Source organism: Vipera berus (genome assembly GCF_964194415.1).
Source record: "Vipera berus genome assembly, chromosome: Z".
Lineage (NCBI taxonomy): Eukaryota > Metazoa > Chordata > Lepidosauria > Squamata > Viperidae > Vipera > Vipera berus.
This window is the reverse complement of record NC_138205.1, coordinates 68,816,599-68,835,317: the sequence shown is the minus strand read 5'-3', so window position 1 is coordinate 68,835,317 and position 18,719 is coordinate 68,816,599. Positions and strand designations below refer to the sequence as shown.

The following is an 18,719-nucleotide window of genomic DNA, read 5'->3' as shown; positions in this document are numbered from 1 at the left end:
AGAAGAGATGACACAAGGGGAGAGAAGATATAAAAGTAGGAAAGGAGAGGATATAAGGGGAGAGAAGAGGATACAAAAGGGGGAGAGAAGATATAAAAGGGAGGGAGAGAAGAGATGATATAAAGGGGGAGAAGAGGATATAAAAGGGGAGAGAGGAGGATATAAAAGAAAGAGGGAGAGAAGAGATGATACAAGGGGAGAAAAGATATAAAAGTAGGAAAGGAGAGGATATAAGGGGAGAGAAGAGGATACAAAAGAGGGCGAGAGAAGATATAAAAGGGAGGGAGAGAAGAGATGGTATAAAGGGGGAGAAGAGGATATAAAAGAAGGAGAAGATAATATAAAGGGAGGAGAGAAGAAAAGATATAACGGGGGAGAGAAGAGAGGATATAAAGGGGGAGAGAAGAGAGAATATAAAGGGGGAGAAGAGACGATATAAAGGGAAGAGAGGAGATGATATAAAGGGGAGAGAGAAGAGGATATAAAAGGGGGAGAGAAGAGAGGATGTAAAAGAAGGAGGGGGAGAGAAGGGAGGATATAAATGGGAGAGGAGAAAGGGGGAGAAAAGAGGGTATAAAGGGAGAAAAGAGGATATAAAAAAGGAAAAGAAGATATAAAAGAAGGAAGGAGAGAAGAGAGGATATAAAAGAAGGGGGCAGAAAAGAGGATATAAAGGGATAGAGGAGAGGATATAAAGGAGGAGAGAAGAGGATATAAAAGGGGGAGAGGAGAGGATATAAAAAGGGAGAGAAAAGGAATATAAAGGGGGAGAGAAGAGGATATAAAAGAAGGGAGAAGAGAGGATATAAAAGAAGGGAGAAGAGAGGATATGAAGAAGGAGGTGGAAGAGGAGAGGATATAAGGGGGAAAGGAGAGGATATAAAGGGGGAGATAAAATATAAAAGGGGGAGAGAAGAGTGGATATAAAAGAAGGAGGGGGGCAAGAAGAGAAGATATAAAAGGAGGGGGGCAAGAAGAGATGATATAAAAGGGAGGCCAGCTAGGTGCGCCGAGCTCGGGCCTCAGGCAGATGGGGGCTGCAGGGGAGCTAGAGCCATGGCTGCCTGGCTCCTTCACCTGAGGACGCATGTGGGGAAAGGCGCTGCCCTGCTCGGTAAGCCACGGTCCACCCACAGAAGAAGGAGGAGGATGGAGGAGGAGGGCTGGCCGGGGACAGGCGCAGCGCTGCCCATGGGGGGAATCTGACCAGCCCCAGCCCTGAGGGGGGGAGAGGGCAAGGGAGCCCAAAGGGAGGCAGACATGGGGCTCAGGGGTAGCCGGTGTCTCCCCGCGCTCCCGCAGAAGGGCTGGCTGGCTTTGGCATCACTTGGGCATGCCTGGCCGCCCATCTGCCCAGCAGCGCTGGTGGGCCCAGCCTTCCTTCCTTCCTTCCTTCCTTCCTTCCTTCCTTCCTTCCTTCCTTCCTTCCTTCCTTCCTTCCTTCCTTCCTTCCTTCCTTCTTCCTTCCTTCCTTCCTCTCTCTCTCTCTCTGTCTCTCCCTTTCTCCAAAGTCCAAACTTACATGTCCTCCTTCCCTCACTAGACTTCTGCAAAGCGCAGACACCGTGTCCTATTTGTCTTCTCCAAACTCACACCCACCATCGCTTCCAAAGGCCAGCTGCTCGCTCACTCACTCTCCCCCCATCTCTCACAGCTGTTCCTGCGAGAGTGCTGCTGGATTCGGTTTCCCTGCCCTCTCCAGTTCCCACTAGTCAGGTGCATGTGGAGAGGGGGAGGGAAGGTGCGCGTGCCAACAGAAAGGACTCTGCGTGCCCAGTCTGGCACACGTGCCATAGATTTGCCACCCCAGACGTATACCATTTCAGACAAACTTCCAGTATTGAAGTATTCACAGCTTCTGGAGGCAAGTTGTTCCACTGGTTAATTGTTCTAACTGTCAGGAAATTTCTCCTTATTTCTAGGCTGATTCTCTCCTTGATTAGTTTCCATCTGTTGCTTCTTGGCCTGCCCTCAGGTGCTTTGGAGAATAGGTTGACCTTCTCCCTGTGGCAACCCCTCAGATACTGGAACACTGCTATCATGTCAACCCTTGTCCTTCTTTTCATTAAACTAGATATACCCCAAAACAATGCTGTGCATCATCAAAAGTATACCATATCCACAGTGAAGCATGGTGGTAGCAGCAATATGCTTTGAGGCTGTTTTTCTTCAGCTGGAAATGGAGCTTTAGTCAAAGTGTAGAGAAATATGAACAGTTCCAAATATCAGTCAATTTTGGCACAAAACCTTTAGGCCCCTGCTAAAATATTGAAGATGGAAAAGAATTTCATATTTCAATGTAACAATGACCCAAAGCATACCTCCAAATCAACAAAACAATAACTTCAGCAGAAGAAGATCATTGTTTTGAAATGGGCAAGCCAGACCCCAGACCTGAATCCAACTGAAAATCTGTGAGGTGACCTGAAGAGGGCTGTGCAGATCTGCCATGCTGACAGGCTCCTATCCCTAAAGACTGAATGGTCTCATAAAATCAAAAGCTGCTTCAGTAAGGTATTAGTTTAAGGGCATGTATTTTTATGCAACCACCTTATTTTATTTTTTTATTTTTATTTTGTCCTAAAAGATTTGTTTTTCAATTGAATTGTACAACTTACATTAAAGATTAAAAAAAATCTGAAGTGATTTGTCTGAATATGATTTTTTTTAAAAAAAAATCTCTAAAATTTGACATTTTAACAGATGTGTGTATACTTTCCATATTCATTGTATGTTAGGGAATCATTTCTGGAGGGTTTTCCATTTAAATAAATTTTATACAAATGATTAACATTCCCAAGGAATAACTGCACTTTTTTGGTCAGGGATTAGGCATAATTTTAATAAGCTCTCCCTTTCTACAATCATTTTTCATATCTCAATGGGCTATTTCTCTGGAGAAATTGTTTCAATCATCCCATGTATTTCCTTAGTTTTGATGTGAAGCTTTTAGTGGTTTGAAGGCATTAATAATCTCTTTCTTTTAAAATAGAACTATAAAAATAGTTTTTAAAAATGTAATCATTTTAAATCTAATTTTTGAAATTACATCGAATAAATGGAAAATATATGTTCCTTAGCAGTAAATGTAAAAAGCATTGTGTCAATTTCATATTCTTTAGGACTCCTCCAATTCCTTCAGTTTCAAACATGGGAGGCCTAGTGCAGACCCGGATCCATCTGCTCTAGACGTCACAAGGCCTCTCCCACCCCTGAAGCACCCGATGCTGTACTTCCCACTATCTGAGGTTCTTGCAGACCTTGGGCTTGCTTCCTCATCATCAGGTCCCTATAGATCTTGGGACCATTCCAACCCAGTCACTCAACCATGCCAGGTAGTCTTAGGCCGACTGCAGAGTTTGCAGTCTTTGGGTCTGCTTTCACCTATCTGGCGGGAAAGATGGGAGGAAAATAGGTTGGGGAGGAGCTGCAATGGCCCTGTGGTCAGTCATAAGGGTGAATCTGCCAGAATTTGGTGCATGTGACCAGGGGGTGCTGCAGCATCCATAACTTCAAAACCAGGTCATAAGGAGGGGGGGCATTGTAACTTTAAATGATTGCTAAGTCAAGGACTACCTGTTGTAATATTGTAGTAGGATATAATATGAATGGAACCATGTTTTTGAAGTAAAGAATTTTAAATTAGACAACAATGGAATCAATAGAAATATTTCATACAGAGTAAATATATTTTATCTATTTCATCATTTGCATCTATTATGAAAATAGTGGAATGGAGGAATTTCACAACTAAGTGCCCCTTGAAAAAATGTGAAGAACTCTAGCTTCATTTCATCTAGGCAAGTTCACCTAACTTATCTTGAGTCATAAATGCCTAAAACAGGCAACTTGTAAACTTTAATTTCACATGCAGGTAATATTGTGTTCTGCTTATTACTGATAAATTGTAGACTTTCTTCTTCACTGTCCTTATGGAAAAATTAATACATTTTTAAAAAATCTGATAAAATGTCATCATACTCTCTCAGGACCAATTTCTAGATTGCTCCTATTTTTTTTTTTAAAAAAATTGTGTCAAACCTATTTTGAACTAGTCACAGAAGATTTGCTTTAAGTATCATATTCTTCTTTTTCTTCACTTTTGCCTTTAATTTTATTTCCCCTAAAAGGCAAATCTCTCTAAAAATGAATGTAACATGAAAATATTCTAATTAATGAGGTTTTCTGAATATACTGCTTAGTTTATTTCTTGCAAAAAAGTGGGGAGAAATCCCAAGTCCCCTGAAGTTCACAGTGAAAGAGCAACATTTAATGAAGCTACACTTGATGTATGAATGCACAGAACGTATTCTAATATATAGTGAATTTTAGGGAATAATGTATAGATATTATGCTTATTACAGAACTGTTATGGTGTTTCCCCAAAAATAAGACCTGGTTTATATTAATTTTTGCTCCAAAAGACACATTAGTAGTTATTTTCCGGCTAGGTCTTACTTATGGGGAAATACAGTACTAAATCCATCCCTATGGCTGATGATCTTAAGTGGGGCTTATGTTGGGGGTGGGGCTTATATTACAAGCATCCTGAAAAATCATGCTAAGGCTTATTTTCCAATTGGGTCTTATTTTCAGGGAAACAGGTATGTGCTTTTTGGAGAAAATGGTAATGTTGGCTAGAATGTGTTCTGTATGTGGTTCAAACAAACCGTGTCTTGATCTAGCAGACTGATGGCTAACACACTTGATTTGAGGATCTATTCTAAGACACACCAACCCAAAGACAGCTTCAAATACTAGTGAATTAACGGATAAACAGCAGTTTATTTTGATCACTGACCAATAAAAATACAATCAATAAAATGAACAACACAAAACTATCCCCTAACAGGAACTATTAATAAACATTTATGGGCAAAGTTTTCACATAAACGTAATAAGAGAAATAAATTTATCTTGTTTATATAACAGATAAAAGCCATCAAAGTGGCCTGGAAATTTATGTGAATTACAAATTATGCGAACATCCTCTTACATTTTTTGTTTATTTTTTTAAGTACACAAAATTAAAATACAAACTCCAAAGGAAAAAAATAGAAATTTTACAGGAACCAAATTTTATAAAGACTTTAAAAAATGAAAGACAAAAAGTGGATTAAAAAGACAAAAACAGAAATACAGTGCCCTAATTGAGCTCTGACAAATATATTGCAACAATAATAGATTTCTCTCCTTGCAAATCAGGTCTACAATTTATAAACTTCTATATCTATTTGCAACCAAATTGACCTGTTATATATCTATATCAGGGCTTTTCAACCTTTTCACCCATTGTATCACTTTTAGGATATGGCAACATCTGAGTACCACCAGTCACCTAGCAAGGTGTCAAAAAGTTGATGACCCAAAAAAAAAAAGGGAAAAAAGTGATGAAGTACAGGTAGTCCTTGACTTACAATAGTTTGCTTAGTGACTGTTCAAAGTTACAATGGCACTGAAAAAAGTGCCCTCCAAGCCACAACCGAGCAAAACACCTGCCTGCCCGGTGGCGCTCTTCCTCCTGTCTGAGGTTTTCATTGTTGTAAGCATTTCTGTTGAGGATTGGTGGTGGGGTGGTGGGTGTTTAGTTTTTATTCCCCCCTCCCCGTCTGCTGGGTGGTTGCAGCAGGTTTTGGTCACTTCACATGATCCTATGACCAAGCCTGGCGCTGATCCTGGCACTTCTGCTGAGCCCTGACAGCCCCAAAGAAGTGCTGATCCTGACGCTTCCGCTGAGCCCTGAGAGCCCTGCAGCTCCAGCCATCTCTCGTTCAGGCTTGTTCGGTGCTGCCACCGGTTCCGCTCATTCCCCTCCCCTGCTACCACTTTTCTAGGATAGTTGCATACCACCTGCCAGGTGCCAATGTATCACAGGTAGTATCCGTACCACTGGTTGAAAAGCCCTGATCTAGATATTAGCATCCATCTTACTTTTTTCTGGGCCATTCAGATAGACTGTAAAGTGTTGACTACTTATTCTGAAAAACTTCTAGTTTCCTCTGGATAAAAGAACTACTTATTTTTATTACCTTTTTGAAATGAATGAAATTTATAAGCTCTTGTGCTATTTTAAGAGTTTAAAAATTTTACATCAGGGAGGGAGGAAGGCAGAGAAAAAGAGTGAGAGAGAGAATTTTGTGAACATTGAGGAATTTGATATGCTTCAAGATTTCCAGGGAAGAAGTGATTAATCAAAAATGTCCGTAATTCCTGTCCAGATAAAGAGAAGATTCTCCACAAGTGTCCCATAAAGTTGCTCCTCAAGACAGCAGTTTCTGGAGGGTTTAGAGCTTGGGAGATGAGGAAATAGAAATCTTGCTCTATCACAGATAGGACATTGGGTTGTCATATTTCCTTTTGTAATCAGTTTTAGAAAATGTTTGTTAATTTTAAGAGTTTTTTCCTGTAAAGATAACTATGTTTAGAAGATGTTATAGAAGTTGTTTTATACAACAAGATTTGAGATTGGTATTAAAGTACATTTAAAAATGACAGGTTATAATAATGATACAGAAAATGATGCTACACTGGGCATACAAAAGAAACCAATTATTGTCTTAATCATTAAAAGGAATATACCAAATGAAAAAGTAAAAGAGTGACATGCATAATTTTCTTATATTGGATTTACAAGAGAGGCTTGCCAAAATTTTAAAGAATTCTGTGAGATGGAACAAAGGAAAAAATAAAAACAAATCAAGTTCCTAGGACATTGGCAGACTTCTCTCCCTAGAGAGAAGAGGGAGCTGAAATCTACGTAAGTAGAAAAGGCAGCACAGTTAGGTCAGGAGCACCAAGTTCTTCAGGCAAGAGGGGGAGGCCCTGGAAGGCCCAGCCCAAACCATAAGCGAGTTGGGGACTGAAAATTCTGTTCTGATTTAGGCAGGGAGGATTTTTAGCTCCTGATCAGAACCTTCTAAGGGTCTCGCCCTCCCCAGGCACCCCACTCTGCTTACCTGAAACTATGTTCACGTAACAACCTACTCGTTCAATTAATGACTGCAAATGAGAATGCCAGGATTCTGGTAACTGAGCAAACCAGTCACGTGGGCAGTCATATGACATTTTGCTTAATGACTGCTTGGCTTAATTGAAATTGTGGGCTCAATTGTGGTCAAAGTTGAGGACTGCTTTTTCTTTTTCATTACTACATTTTTTTATTTTAGTTTGCATTAGTTTTTATTTACCATTATTACTGAAAAATACAATTGTAATTATTTTAGTAATATTTCATTTTTAGTAATAATAGTAATAAAACTACTATTAAAAATACAAAAGAAATGGTATGCATGCTAGAATTCTTTGTGATAAAGGAAGTGTGCGTGCATGAAGAACTTTTTTTTGTTTAGTTCATTTGCCTTAGGATTTCTGCTAATTCTACTTTAATCAAAAGATAGTAGTAGTTTTTACTTATTTATTTATAAAACGTATTGCCACCAATCTTACCTCAAGGTTACAATTATACAAAATATTTGCCTTTGATTCTCCTTTTGCTGTGAAATAATAAAAAATTTTTGTTTGTGTGTGTGATTACTTCCCAGATGAGGTTCTGTCAGAAAACTTCTTGGACTACAAAAATCGTGGAGTAAATGGTTCTCACAAAGGCCAGATTATCTGGAAAATTGATGCCAGTTCTTGCTTTGCAGAATGTAAGTATCATTGCTCTTTCTCACTAATTTAATGAACATTCGTAGAGCTGGGCTTGCAAAGCAAATCAAAATTTGGATACTCTTCTATACACAGTTGTTGCATTATTCCTGAAGTAACTTTTAAGTGCTTGCATATGCTATCTCTAAAATTGAGGAATATAAGTTAAATGATATTAAAAAAGTTGGGCCAAGTATACTATAAGAAACAACAACAACAACAAAAACAAAAAATAATAAAGCAAGGATACTGCTATTTTGGAAAATGACCAAAAATACTAGGTTAATGGTACTATATTATTAATAATGAAAAATTTGTATATACAGTATAATTGCATTTAAGATCCATCTTAGACTTCAAGGGAAAGCTTTCCAGACTTCTATCTCTTTCAGCTAATAATTACCCTAAACTTCAGCCCACAGAAAACATTCCCAACCCAACTGGACTTGCTCTATGAAAACTCTTAAAGTCTGTTGTCACATGTACTGACTTGATTTGTCATAATTTCTACTTGTTGCCTTGGCACTGATAGTATGGAGATGCTACAAATGATGTGAAATATTCTCCCTTCATCTCCATGTTGTTCCAAAATTATTAATAGGGAAGGGAATGCATTGGAAAATCAAGACCAATGTGACAAATTATTCTTCTTTCTTTTTCTTTCCTTTTATGTATTTGAATTCAGTTGGAAAGAGGATTATTGGCAATGTGTATCTGAAATAAATTGCTTCTCAAATATGAAACTAAATTTCTTTCTTTCTTCAGTAAAATAAATAAAGACTCTCAAGATAATTTGTTAACCGACCATATTGGCTCAATTGAATGGCTTCCCTTTTCCTTCTAGAATTTTTTTTCCTTCCAGCTTCTTAGGATAGCCTAGCAATGTGATCATTTAAGGGCTACTCAATTGTTTTCGCCTGCTTTTTAAAAAAAATCTAGTGGAGTCTATCTTAAAGAATACTTAAATTATATTTAGATACTATGTGTAATTACAAATAATGAAAACTGTCTCTCTTCTAATTATAAAAATGGGGAAAGCCTAAGCTTTGAATAAAGAAGATTTCTTTATGTAGCATTATTCTTCTGTAATTGTTTCTTAAAATCATTGTACTGGAAGATTTTGGCATATGCTACCAGCTTGTCCAAGCAATTACTGACAATAATCCAGCTTTGCCGTTTTTTGTATAGAGAAAAGCTCTGTGAGACTGCACCCTGGAGTTGCTTCTTTTTCTTAAATATATTTTATTGATTTTTTTTAAAAAACATAAATCACTTGATAATTGGTGAACAGTGTGTTGTCTGGGTTACATTTGTAAAACAATCATTAACAATTAATTTCTATAATCCATATTCCACATAATAATTTTAATTGATTTCCTCTTTCCCCAAAATATCCTCTTTTGCAAACATTGAGTTAATACAATTCTTATTGTTTTGATAAATAACAATTGAACATATAATTCCCCCCCATATTCTTAAAAATAATAATCATATCAGTATAATATTTCTTTTATATTCAGTCACTCTGGTTGCCTTATCATAGATCCTGTTACAATTCTTATTTTAGTTTATTTCTCCCACCAAATTCTAGATGTTCTTACTGGTGAAGATTTTCTCAAAAATTAATTACATTTACATTTACAAATTTAACTCTATTTTTTCTATACAAGCCATTTCTTAAGAAATAGATAAAACGATGGGGGGGGAAAGAAAAAAAAGAAAGGAGAGCAAGAGTAAAGAAACATAAGAAATAACATACTACTTAAAATATATATCTCTCCTAGGCTAATATATATTTATTTCCTCAATTTCTCATTCTTTTTAACTATAATTAAGAATATATTTAATCTTTAAACATTCCATTCAATACATCATCATCTAGTCCTTTAACTCTTATTCAAAACATTTTTATCCATTTTAATTTTTTAAAATTCAGTCACATTTAAGTATCTAAAACATTTCCTTTATTTAAATCATTTCAACTTTTTTATATTACTCATATCAAGAAAAACAACACAAAAGAGAAAAAACATACTATATTATTTAGAGAATTCATCCCTCTTAGAATAGCATATATATTCCAAAATTTTTCTATTTCTTTAACCATATTCAAACAAATGTTTCTTTTTTAAGTATTCTCTCTGATAAGTCCCATCATCTATTTTCTTGGTTTCCACCTTAGTCTTTTTCCTTTGCCCAGTATCTTTCTTAATCAATGTATTTTGTTGAATCAAAAGGTTTTTCTGTATGTTCATAAATGTTGGTGTAGATATAAAAAGTAAATTAGTATCTTTGTTAGGGGCATTTGCCCACTCATTTTTATTGGGAATCTTTTCCCTTCTTTTTTTCTCTGCTTCTCTTGTCGCTTTTTGTCTCTCCAGTTCCAGTATTTCCCCTGGTATCTCTGTAGTACATTTTATCCAGTCTTTTTTCTTGTCCTCAAGTTTGTTTTGTAGTGTTGAAATATAAGTTGTCTTTTCCAAATCTAGTATTTCTTGTAAAAAATTGTCCACTTGGATTAAATCATACTCTTTTGTTTTGTAGAATTCCATCTTTAAGTCTCTATCCTTGAATTTATGTTCAGTCTGTTCCTTCTCTCTTGTATTTTCCTGAGGTTTTTTTTTTTGGTATAAAATTGAATTGAAGATGAGTTTATTTATATTTTCAAAGTTATTCTGAATTTCTTTGTGATCTGAGATCATTGTTATTTGAATTAGTTGCAACATATCATATACCTCCTCTTGAAAAATATTCATTTTTTCTTGATAAATATTTCCTATAAATCTCTGATTTTCCATGATGACCGAAAGTCAAGATCCCGCCCCCCTCTGGAAATAGCTTTGGAATCAGAGTTGAATAAATACTTATAGTTTAGAGCAGACATGTCAAACTTGTGACGTCACGTGATCTCTCTGCCAGCTCTGTCTATTGGTGCTCGGGTGTTTTTGGCCTCGTCTCTGTTCTGGTGAGGCTTCCATTCAGGTTTCTGGTTGGCTCATTTCCTCTGTCTGGTCCTACTACCATTCTTCATATGTTTTAGCCTCCATTCTCCTAATTATCTATGTTGCTCTTTTTTGCATTCTTTTTTGCATTCTTTTTTGCATTCTTTCAACATCTTTTCTATATTGTGGTGACCAAAACTGGATACAGTATTCTACTAAGGCTTTGTAAAGCAATAATAATACTGCACATGATCTTGATTCTATCCCTCTGTTAATGCAGCCTAGAATTGCATTGGCTTTTTTGTCTGCTGCTTGACTCATATTTAAGTGATTGGTCCTTTGGACTCCAAGATCCCTCTACAGTTATGGGTATTGAGCCACGTTTGACCTAGTCCATACCTGTACAGTTGGTTTTGCTTGCCTAACTATAGAACCTTACTTTCATCTACACTGAATCTCATTTTATTATATAGGGCCCAGTGTTCAAGTCTTTTGAGATCCTTTTGGGATCCTTGAGTCTATGTGGGGCATTGGCTATTCCTGCCACTTTAGTGCCATCTGCAAATTTGATGAGTTTCCCTTTTATTCCCCCTTCTAGATCATTTAAGAAGAATACTGGGCCTAAAACTGAACTTTGGTATACCCCACTTCCCTCTGTGCAGCTGTTCTTCCATTGAGAACTACATGTAGAATATGATTTATCAGCCAGTTACAAATCCATCTGTTGGTAATTCTGTCTATATCCCACATTTTTCTAGCTTACCAAGAAGTTGATTGTGGTCTACTTTGTCAAATACCTTACTGAAATTTCAGTATACTATGTCCACAGCATTTAGCCAGAGTGACTAAATTAGTGTGAAATAAGATTTTGTTTGGCATGATCTGTTTTTAACAAACCCATATTGGGTACTGGTTATAACTTTGCTTCTAGGTGTTCACAGATTTGTTGTTTGATTATCTTTTCTAAGATCTTCCCAGGTATTGATATCAGGCTGATTGGTCTGTAATTTCCTCAATCTGTTATTTTTTTCCTTTTTAAAAGATGGGAACTACATCAGCTGTTTTCTAGGGCTCAAGTATTCCCCAGTACTCTAAGACAGGGGTCCCCAACCTCTGGTCCATTGACCAGCACTGGGCCCCGCATGCCCAAAACTGGTCCACGCAAACAAGCGAAGCCCCATCCACAGGATGCAGGCAGAACATCAAACCACGCCCCCTCTGGTCTGTGGAAAAACTTCTCTCCACGGAACTGGTCCTTGATGCCCAAAAGGTGGAGACCGCTGCTCTAAGAACTTTGAAAGATGTGGTTCAAAGGTTCTGAGATCACATCTGCCAGTTCTTTCAGAACTCTGAAATGTAATCCATCAGGACTCAGAATCTGGAGCTATTCTCTTACTTCATCTTTGCTTTTTAAAATTTGCACTCCTAGCCTGTCTTTTATCGTTTTGATTTTGGTAAGTTGGTTTGTGTTTTCTTTTTGTGTGAAGATAGATGCAAAGAATGAATTAAGCAGTTCTGCTTTCTCTCTCCTGCGCATTACTTCCTTGCCATCTTCTCCCAATTAGTGAAACGATTGTTTCTTTGACTTTTTTCTTGTTTTTTATGTGTTGAAATAAACTTTATTGGTTTTGACATTTGTTGTAAGTCCTACTTCATTCTGAGCCTTGGCTTTTTTTATTAGATAGTATAAAATGAAGTGGAGCAACCTGACTAAAGCCATTTTCTCTTCGGGGAAACAAGTCCTTAATTTTGTATAAAAGATATTGGAATATAGTTTTGCTATGATATTAGTTAGGCCACAAGTCTGCAACCCGCAGATCTGGAGCCGCATGCGGCTCTTTCAGCCTTCCCCCATAGCTCCCAGTTTGGAGAGAGAAAGAGACAGAGAGAGGCACTTGCACTTCCCTTCTCTCTCTCTCTCTCTCTCTCTCTCTCTCTCTCTCTCTCTCTCTCTCTCTCTCTCTCTCTCTCTCTCTCACACACACACACACACACACACAGACTTTTAGTAAAGAACGTTTAATGAAATATTTTGATATTTTTTTAATTAAGAGGTGAGGTATGGGGATAATTATGCTGTATTTAAAGATGGTAGATAAGCTACTAAAATTGTTTTACCTGTTGGGATGAAGGAGAAAGGTTTCTTTCCCCTCTTTCTCCTCTCCTTTTCTTCCCCCCCCCCACAATTTTTTTTCTATTTTTCTGTTTATAGTTTTTATAGTTTGCACCGGCTTTTTATTTCATAAATATGAGGAGGACTCAAATAGACATTTGAGTATTTTATTTGAAAGTAACCTTCGATCCAGTGTCCTTTTTTGGGGGGGAGTTCAAAATGCTTTTGTTGCATGCAGAAATAAACATTTGTTTTCTTTGTAGCAGTTCATTAATTTCATAAATGCAGCACACTTTATATAGTTTTTATACATAGCATAAAGGTAAAAAACAATATTTATCTTATTATTTATTTATTTTATTAATTTAATTTCTATACCGCCCTTCTCCCAAAGGACTCAGGGCGGTATACAGGGCAATAAAAATACAAGATACAAAATTAAAAATAAGATTAAATCAATCTAGCCCTAACAATAAATAATTACAAATTAAAAATACCCCAAACCCATTAGACCAGGCCGGCTTGTTCAAATAAGTAAGTTTTCAGATCACGGCGGAAAGAGCAAAGGTCGGGAGCCATCCGGAGCTCAACCGGTAATTGATTCCAAAGGGCTGCTGCGCCCACATAGAATGCTCTCCCCCTGGGGGCCGCCAGCCAACACTCTCTGACCGACGGCACCCTGAGGAGGCCCTCTCTGTGGGACCGCACAGGACGAAGGGAAGTTGACGCCGGCAGCAGGTGCTCCCGTAAGTAAGTAATCCGGACCCATGCCATTTAGGGCCTTATAGGTAATCACCAGCACCTTGAATCTCACCCGGAGTGTTATATGCAGTGTTATCTTCATTTTAGATGTCAAAAAAGTTTTGCAGCCCCCAGTGTTTTCTTTCCGGTGGGAAATGGGTCAAAGTGGCTCTTTGAGTGTTTTAGGCTCTCTACCCCTGAGTTAGGCTAATCAGTTTATAATTGAAGTATCTTAAAGGATTATATCACCCTTTTTATAAATGGAACTCCCAATCAGCTGGAATTTGGCAAGAATTATTACTATGAGTAAATAAACCTGCAAGTAAGGCAACCCACCAGTCAATGTGGCATTTAAATAGTTTGGGGATAAAATACTTTTATGAATTCTTTTAAGTATAACCAAGTCAGTGGTCCCCAAAAGACAAGATAGTCAGTATAGCACAGGTGCTTAGGCAACATACACGCAAGGATTCATAGGCTGGTACCACTTCTTCACTCTTTCCCACTGCTGTTACACCCCCTCCTACTGCTTCTCCAGCTATTATTTCTTGTACTGTAGGCCCTACTACTGGAGAACAGTAGCTCTTTCTAACTGATTTAGTCTGCTTTATTTCCACATGAACACACACCTTCTTCCCTCTCTCCCATATACCAACACCCGAGCTGTCTCTCAGCAGTGCCTTTATCCCAGGAACCTTGTTGGACTTCAGTATCTGAACGAGTCTTCTAGTCTCTCATTCAGTCATTGGAAACCATGATGGAGTGGAACTAAGAGCTTCCTATTGATCATTTTGGGGATCATCTAGTCCACTACAAGTTGGGGAATGAATAGTTGTAATATTTTTCCCACATAGAGGCAGTATTCTCATAATAATCTTGCAACTAATTGCCAGAACTAAATGCCAGAGAACTATTGGGTTTGGGTTTTTGGCTGCTGATTGTAAATTTAACCAGAAGGCAAATGTTTTGACAATAAACTTGGTGATTTCTTATACTCCTGTCTAAATGCTAACATGGCAACATGATTGTTATATGATGGATAGTTCCATGTTAAACACATACAGTAGTTAGCCATAATATTTTGGACTCTGAGTCAAATCAGTAAAAGCCTTTTATCTGTCACCTTCTAGGAAGGGCCTTTTCAGTTAAGAATTTTCTTAGTCCTATGCTTAGGCTTTTATAGTCTGTAAATACAGAATTGACATATGTGTAAAGTGAGGTAACTGTCTTTATTAGAGTCAAACTCGATCAGATTTCATATATTCAGTCAAAGTCTTGATATCCACAATGGTCCATTTTGGTCCTGTAGATGAAACCTGTATAGTCCTATATAATCTTCTAGATGAAATGAAACCCATCTATCAATTGAGTTATGGAGTCTGAGGTCTAAGTGCTTACAAAAATTAACAGCAACCTGGAAGTCTGAGCAAAGGGACTCATTACTGTTGGAGACACATGTATAGTCTAAAATGCTACTTGATTTGATGGTATATAAAACTTTGGTCTTTGCCCTCTAGAATTTGCAAGTTACTCTTACATACTAAAGTATACCAACAGCATTTCTTTTCTGGTCTTTAAAGAACCATAAAGATAAAAGAAGTGACATTTTTCAGGGATGCTCAGATTACTAATATGATCTTGTATAAAAAGCCCCAACCTTGCATTAAAATCTCCCAAAACAATAGTAACTGTGATGAAAATGTTTAAATTTAGCTCTATCAGGATTTGCTCTAAATTCACTCACATGTCAGGGAAGTTATAGATAGGGTAATATGTGGAAGCATACACATTAATTATCACAATCACAAAGCCCTATATATTGGAATTTAACACCTAAGCCAAAGGAGGATGAGACCTATGGTCATTTCTATGCTCTTCCATTTGAGTTCTTCCTTGATCAGTATGGCCAACCCCCCTATTGTCTGGGCTTTCCATGCTGGATATATCAAGGACTTAGAGCCACGCATCAAAATCAGTTCAGATATTAACTAGGTCTCTTTTACTATGATCAGACTAAGACTGGATAGAAATTTAAGTAGATCACATCATTTGTTCTTCCACGTTAATATATAAATCACTGTATAATTAATCATATATATAGGAGAATAAGAAGAGGAGTTAAAATTGGGAGTGGATTAGTCAGACATCTGCAGATATGTAATCAAGGAAACCTAATATATTGATGTATATACCTTCATTTGCAACTTCAATTTTCCTAGAAGTCTCTGCTCTGCAAAACAGTTTGTTTGGTCAATGAATAGCCAATTACTTGTTGATTACATGCAACAGTATTGAAAAATCTTATTTTTTGCTGATTTAATAATCCTATAGATGGAAAGTGATAATCATACAGATCATCAAATTAAGATGTAAAATCTGGTATAGTGGAGTTTTTCCAAAAAATAAATATTTTACCTAATAGTCCAGGCCAATCCTAGTTATAACTCAGACATGTCAAACACAAGGCCCGGGGGCCAGATCCGGCCCATGAAGTGGTTTCATGTGGCCCGCGAAGCCATCCTGGAAACAGTGAGGGAACGGCCCCCACTGCCTTGGCCCTGGCCCAGAGACCCTCCTCCTGCCAGAGACCCCCAGATCTGTCCCACTCCTGCCCAGGCCCCCATAGGCACCCTTGATGCGAACGATGTAGAGCTGGCCATGCCCACCCAGTAGGCCATATGCACTTTAGCCATGCCCACCCAGTAGGCCACACCCACCCAGGCCACACCCACCCGGCCCCCTGAGGGCAACCACAATGCTGATGCGGCCCTCAATGAAATTGAGTTTTACACCCCTGTTATAACTGATTTACTGGATGTGCTTCAACAATAGTTACAAATCAGATACATCATCATGACAAACAGTTCTAAAAGCTGTTAGTGGGGCCAGAGAAAATCACCTGAAATGCATTAAAGGATGTTGTTGAGAATTTTCTTGGAAAATAAGCAATAAACTACATTCAGCTGGTTGCCAAACTTTTTACAGCTTATAAGACCATGAAAGGCAACATATCACTAAAGATTCATTTTCTGCATTCACACTTGGACTTCTTTTCTGAAAATCTAGGTATAGTCACTGACCAACATGGTGAAAGGTATTACCACATTACCAAAGCACATTGCTACAATGGAAAAACAGCATCAGGGCAACTGGAATCCATCAATGCTGGCTATTGGATAGTGAGCTGCATTATACATTGACTACAAATGAGCAAAACAATTTTGGCCCTGTTGAACTCATACAGAAACATTTTGCAATTAAATATATTATACTCATTAAAAGTTAATTTCTAATTTCTCCTAGGTGATATAATCGTTCTTAAATTATATGTGTGTTCAGTTTGAAGGGATCTATCATAATCACTATGGGTTTTTCAGGAAACAAAACTTTTGAAAAATATTTGTTGTCCAATGTTATTTCTGAAGCCAAATTTGCATCCAGATAACCAAAGAATGCCTATAAGCTTCTAAAGTTTAGGGTGGTATGTAAGAGCCACTTGGTATGCTGAGGTATTGAAATGCAAATTTTTTAGGCGAATGTAAAAAATGGAAAATATATTTTCATTGTGATGTTATGTGCTTTTAAAAATAGTTGTTGATCATCCTATTTTAAATTACATGGTGAGGTTAGTCAGATTAGATTAGTCTATTTAACTATAATTGGCATTGGAGATTCTGAGATTTATAGCAATGAAGGAAGGTTGTATTAACATATTCCAATCAAGGAGCTTTATATAACTGATGAATGAATAGATACAGCTTCCATGGTTACAGTGAGTATTTCACTGGCATATCATAGGACATTATTTAATTCATTCCATTTCATTTAGTTTATTCTACCAGCTGGTATTTTCCCTGTGGTAAGAAGAATTCTATTTTCTGCTGGCTTATTAATGCAAACAGGAACTAATATGATAATGTCATTGTATTTTTAATTTGTACATTGCTTAGGATGTAATATTCTTAGAAAAAAAATAATCCACCAAATTTCAGGAAATATCAGTAATGTCATAAGATACATAGATACAATTCAGTCAATGCACATTTTGTTCATATGATTAATTGTTTCAGGTATTCCCAAATTAGAAGCAAGTATGCAGAATATTAAACCATGACCCCCGATGGCCTCAGTAGACAAATTATTGCATGTTTAAATATGGTATATTTCAGATACTATTAAAAATACCTGATATTGCTAAATATATTAATATTGTAAAAATATTTTTACAAAATAATAAGCTGTGTCCATCTCCAGCCATAGAGCAATGCAACTTTAAATCTGTTTAAAAAGAGAGTGTCAACTCACAAACATCAGCCCAGAGTTAGAAAGTTTAGCATCAGCTTTTAATTTAGATATGAATTGTAACTTACAAAATTCTATATTTTATTCCAATCTAATGCTCAATCATAGTTTGGTTGCCTTGTTTTATTGAATGAACCATATTAAGTCAGATGTTTCAATATGCTAATCCATAACTTGCATTGACAATCAGTATTGCTAAATACATTATGGTTTAATAAAATGTGAGAACCTAACCAACTGGACTTGTTAGACAAGCCCATTTTTTAAAAAGCAAGGGTTAGTAGGATGTGTGTACCTATTTACTGAATTTTTACTTTCAAGCACCAATTCATTTTAGTGAAATTGGTCTACCTCCATTTTGAGTCATCAGCATACTTAATGCAGGAAAATTAAAAATCAACTTTATCCTAAACTAGGTTGTCGGATTCTCTTGCTTAGTATTGTGACTAAGTGATACAAAAGAAGTGAGATACTAAGATGAGAGATATAAAGATACAAAATTGAATTGAGTCGATATATGTAATCAAGAGAGAAGTTATTGTATCACTCTCACAAATACAGATAACCTCAGGAACAGCATGTACTGAATTCACATATATTAAGGAGTGTAACACTGTCTGGGATAATGCAGTAGGTTTGTGCCATGACTGTCTATTAAAAGACAAGAAGTGGCCTTTACTTATATCTCAACTACATTCATTTTTAATCAAATGGAATAAGAGCCAATAGATGCATCAGTGATACCAGTAAGTGACTGGAAAACAGCTTAGAGCTCCCTTTGAATTCCCTAGTTACCCAGTTCTGATATCTCTCTTTTCTCAAATGGACAATTCCTTGATTTGTTGCCATGGAAATATTAGGCTAAAAATATCATTGGATGAAGTTGATATAAAAGATATAAGTTGATGTAAAAGAAAGGCAGGCATGAAGTTGATATTAAAGAAAGGCATGCATGTTGAATTAGAAAAAGAATG

The 18,719-nt window shown here is 37.0% G+C and overlaps 1 protein-coding gene across 1 annotated transcript in view; it reads left to right on the top strand.

The window, feature by feature from the left end:
* HECW1 (HECT, C2 and WW domain containing E3 ubiquitin protein ligase 1) overlaps positions 1-18,719 on the top strand; it is a gene marked incomplete at its 5' end in the record, with an annotated part of 165,350 nt that overhangs the window by 8,176 nt on the left and 138,455 nt on the right. Inside the window, one exon of the mRNA XM_081346221.1 lies at positions 7,542-7,649. Coding sequence (XP_081202347.1) covers positions 7,542-7,649 — 108 coding nt within the window. The remainder of the gene's footprint in view (positions 1-7,541; positions 7,650-18,719) is intronic.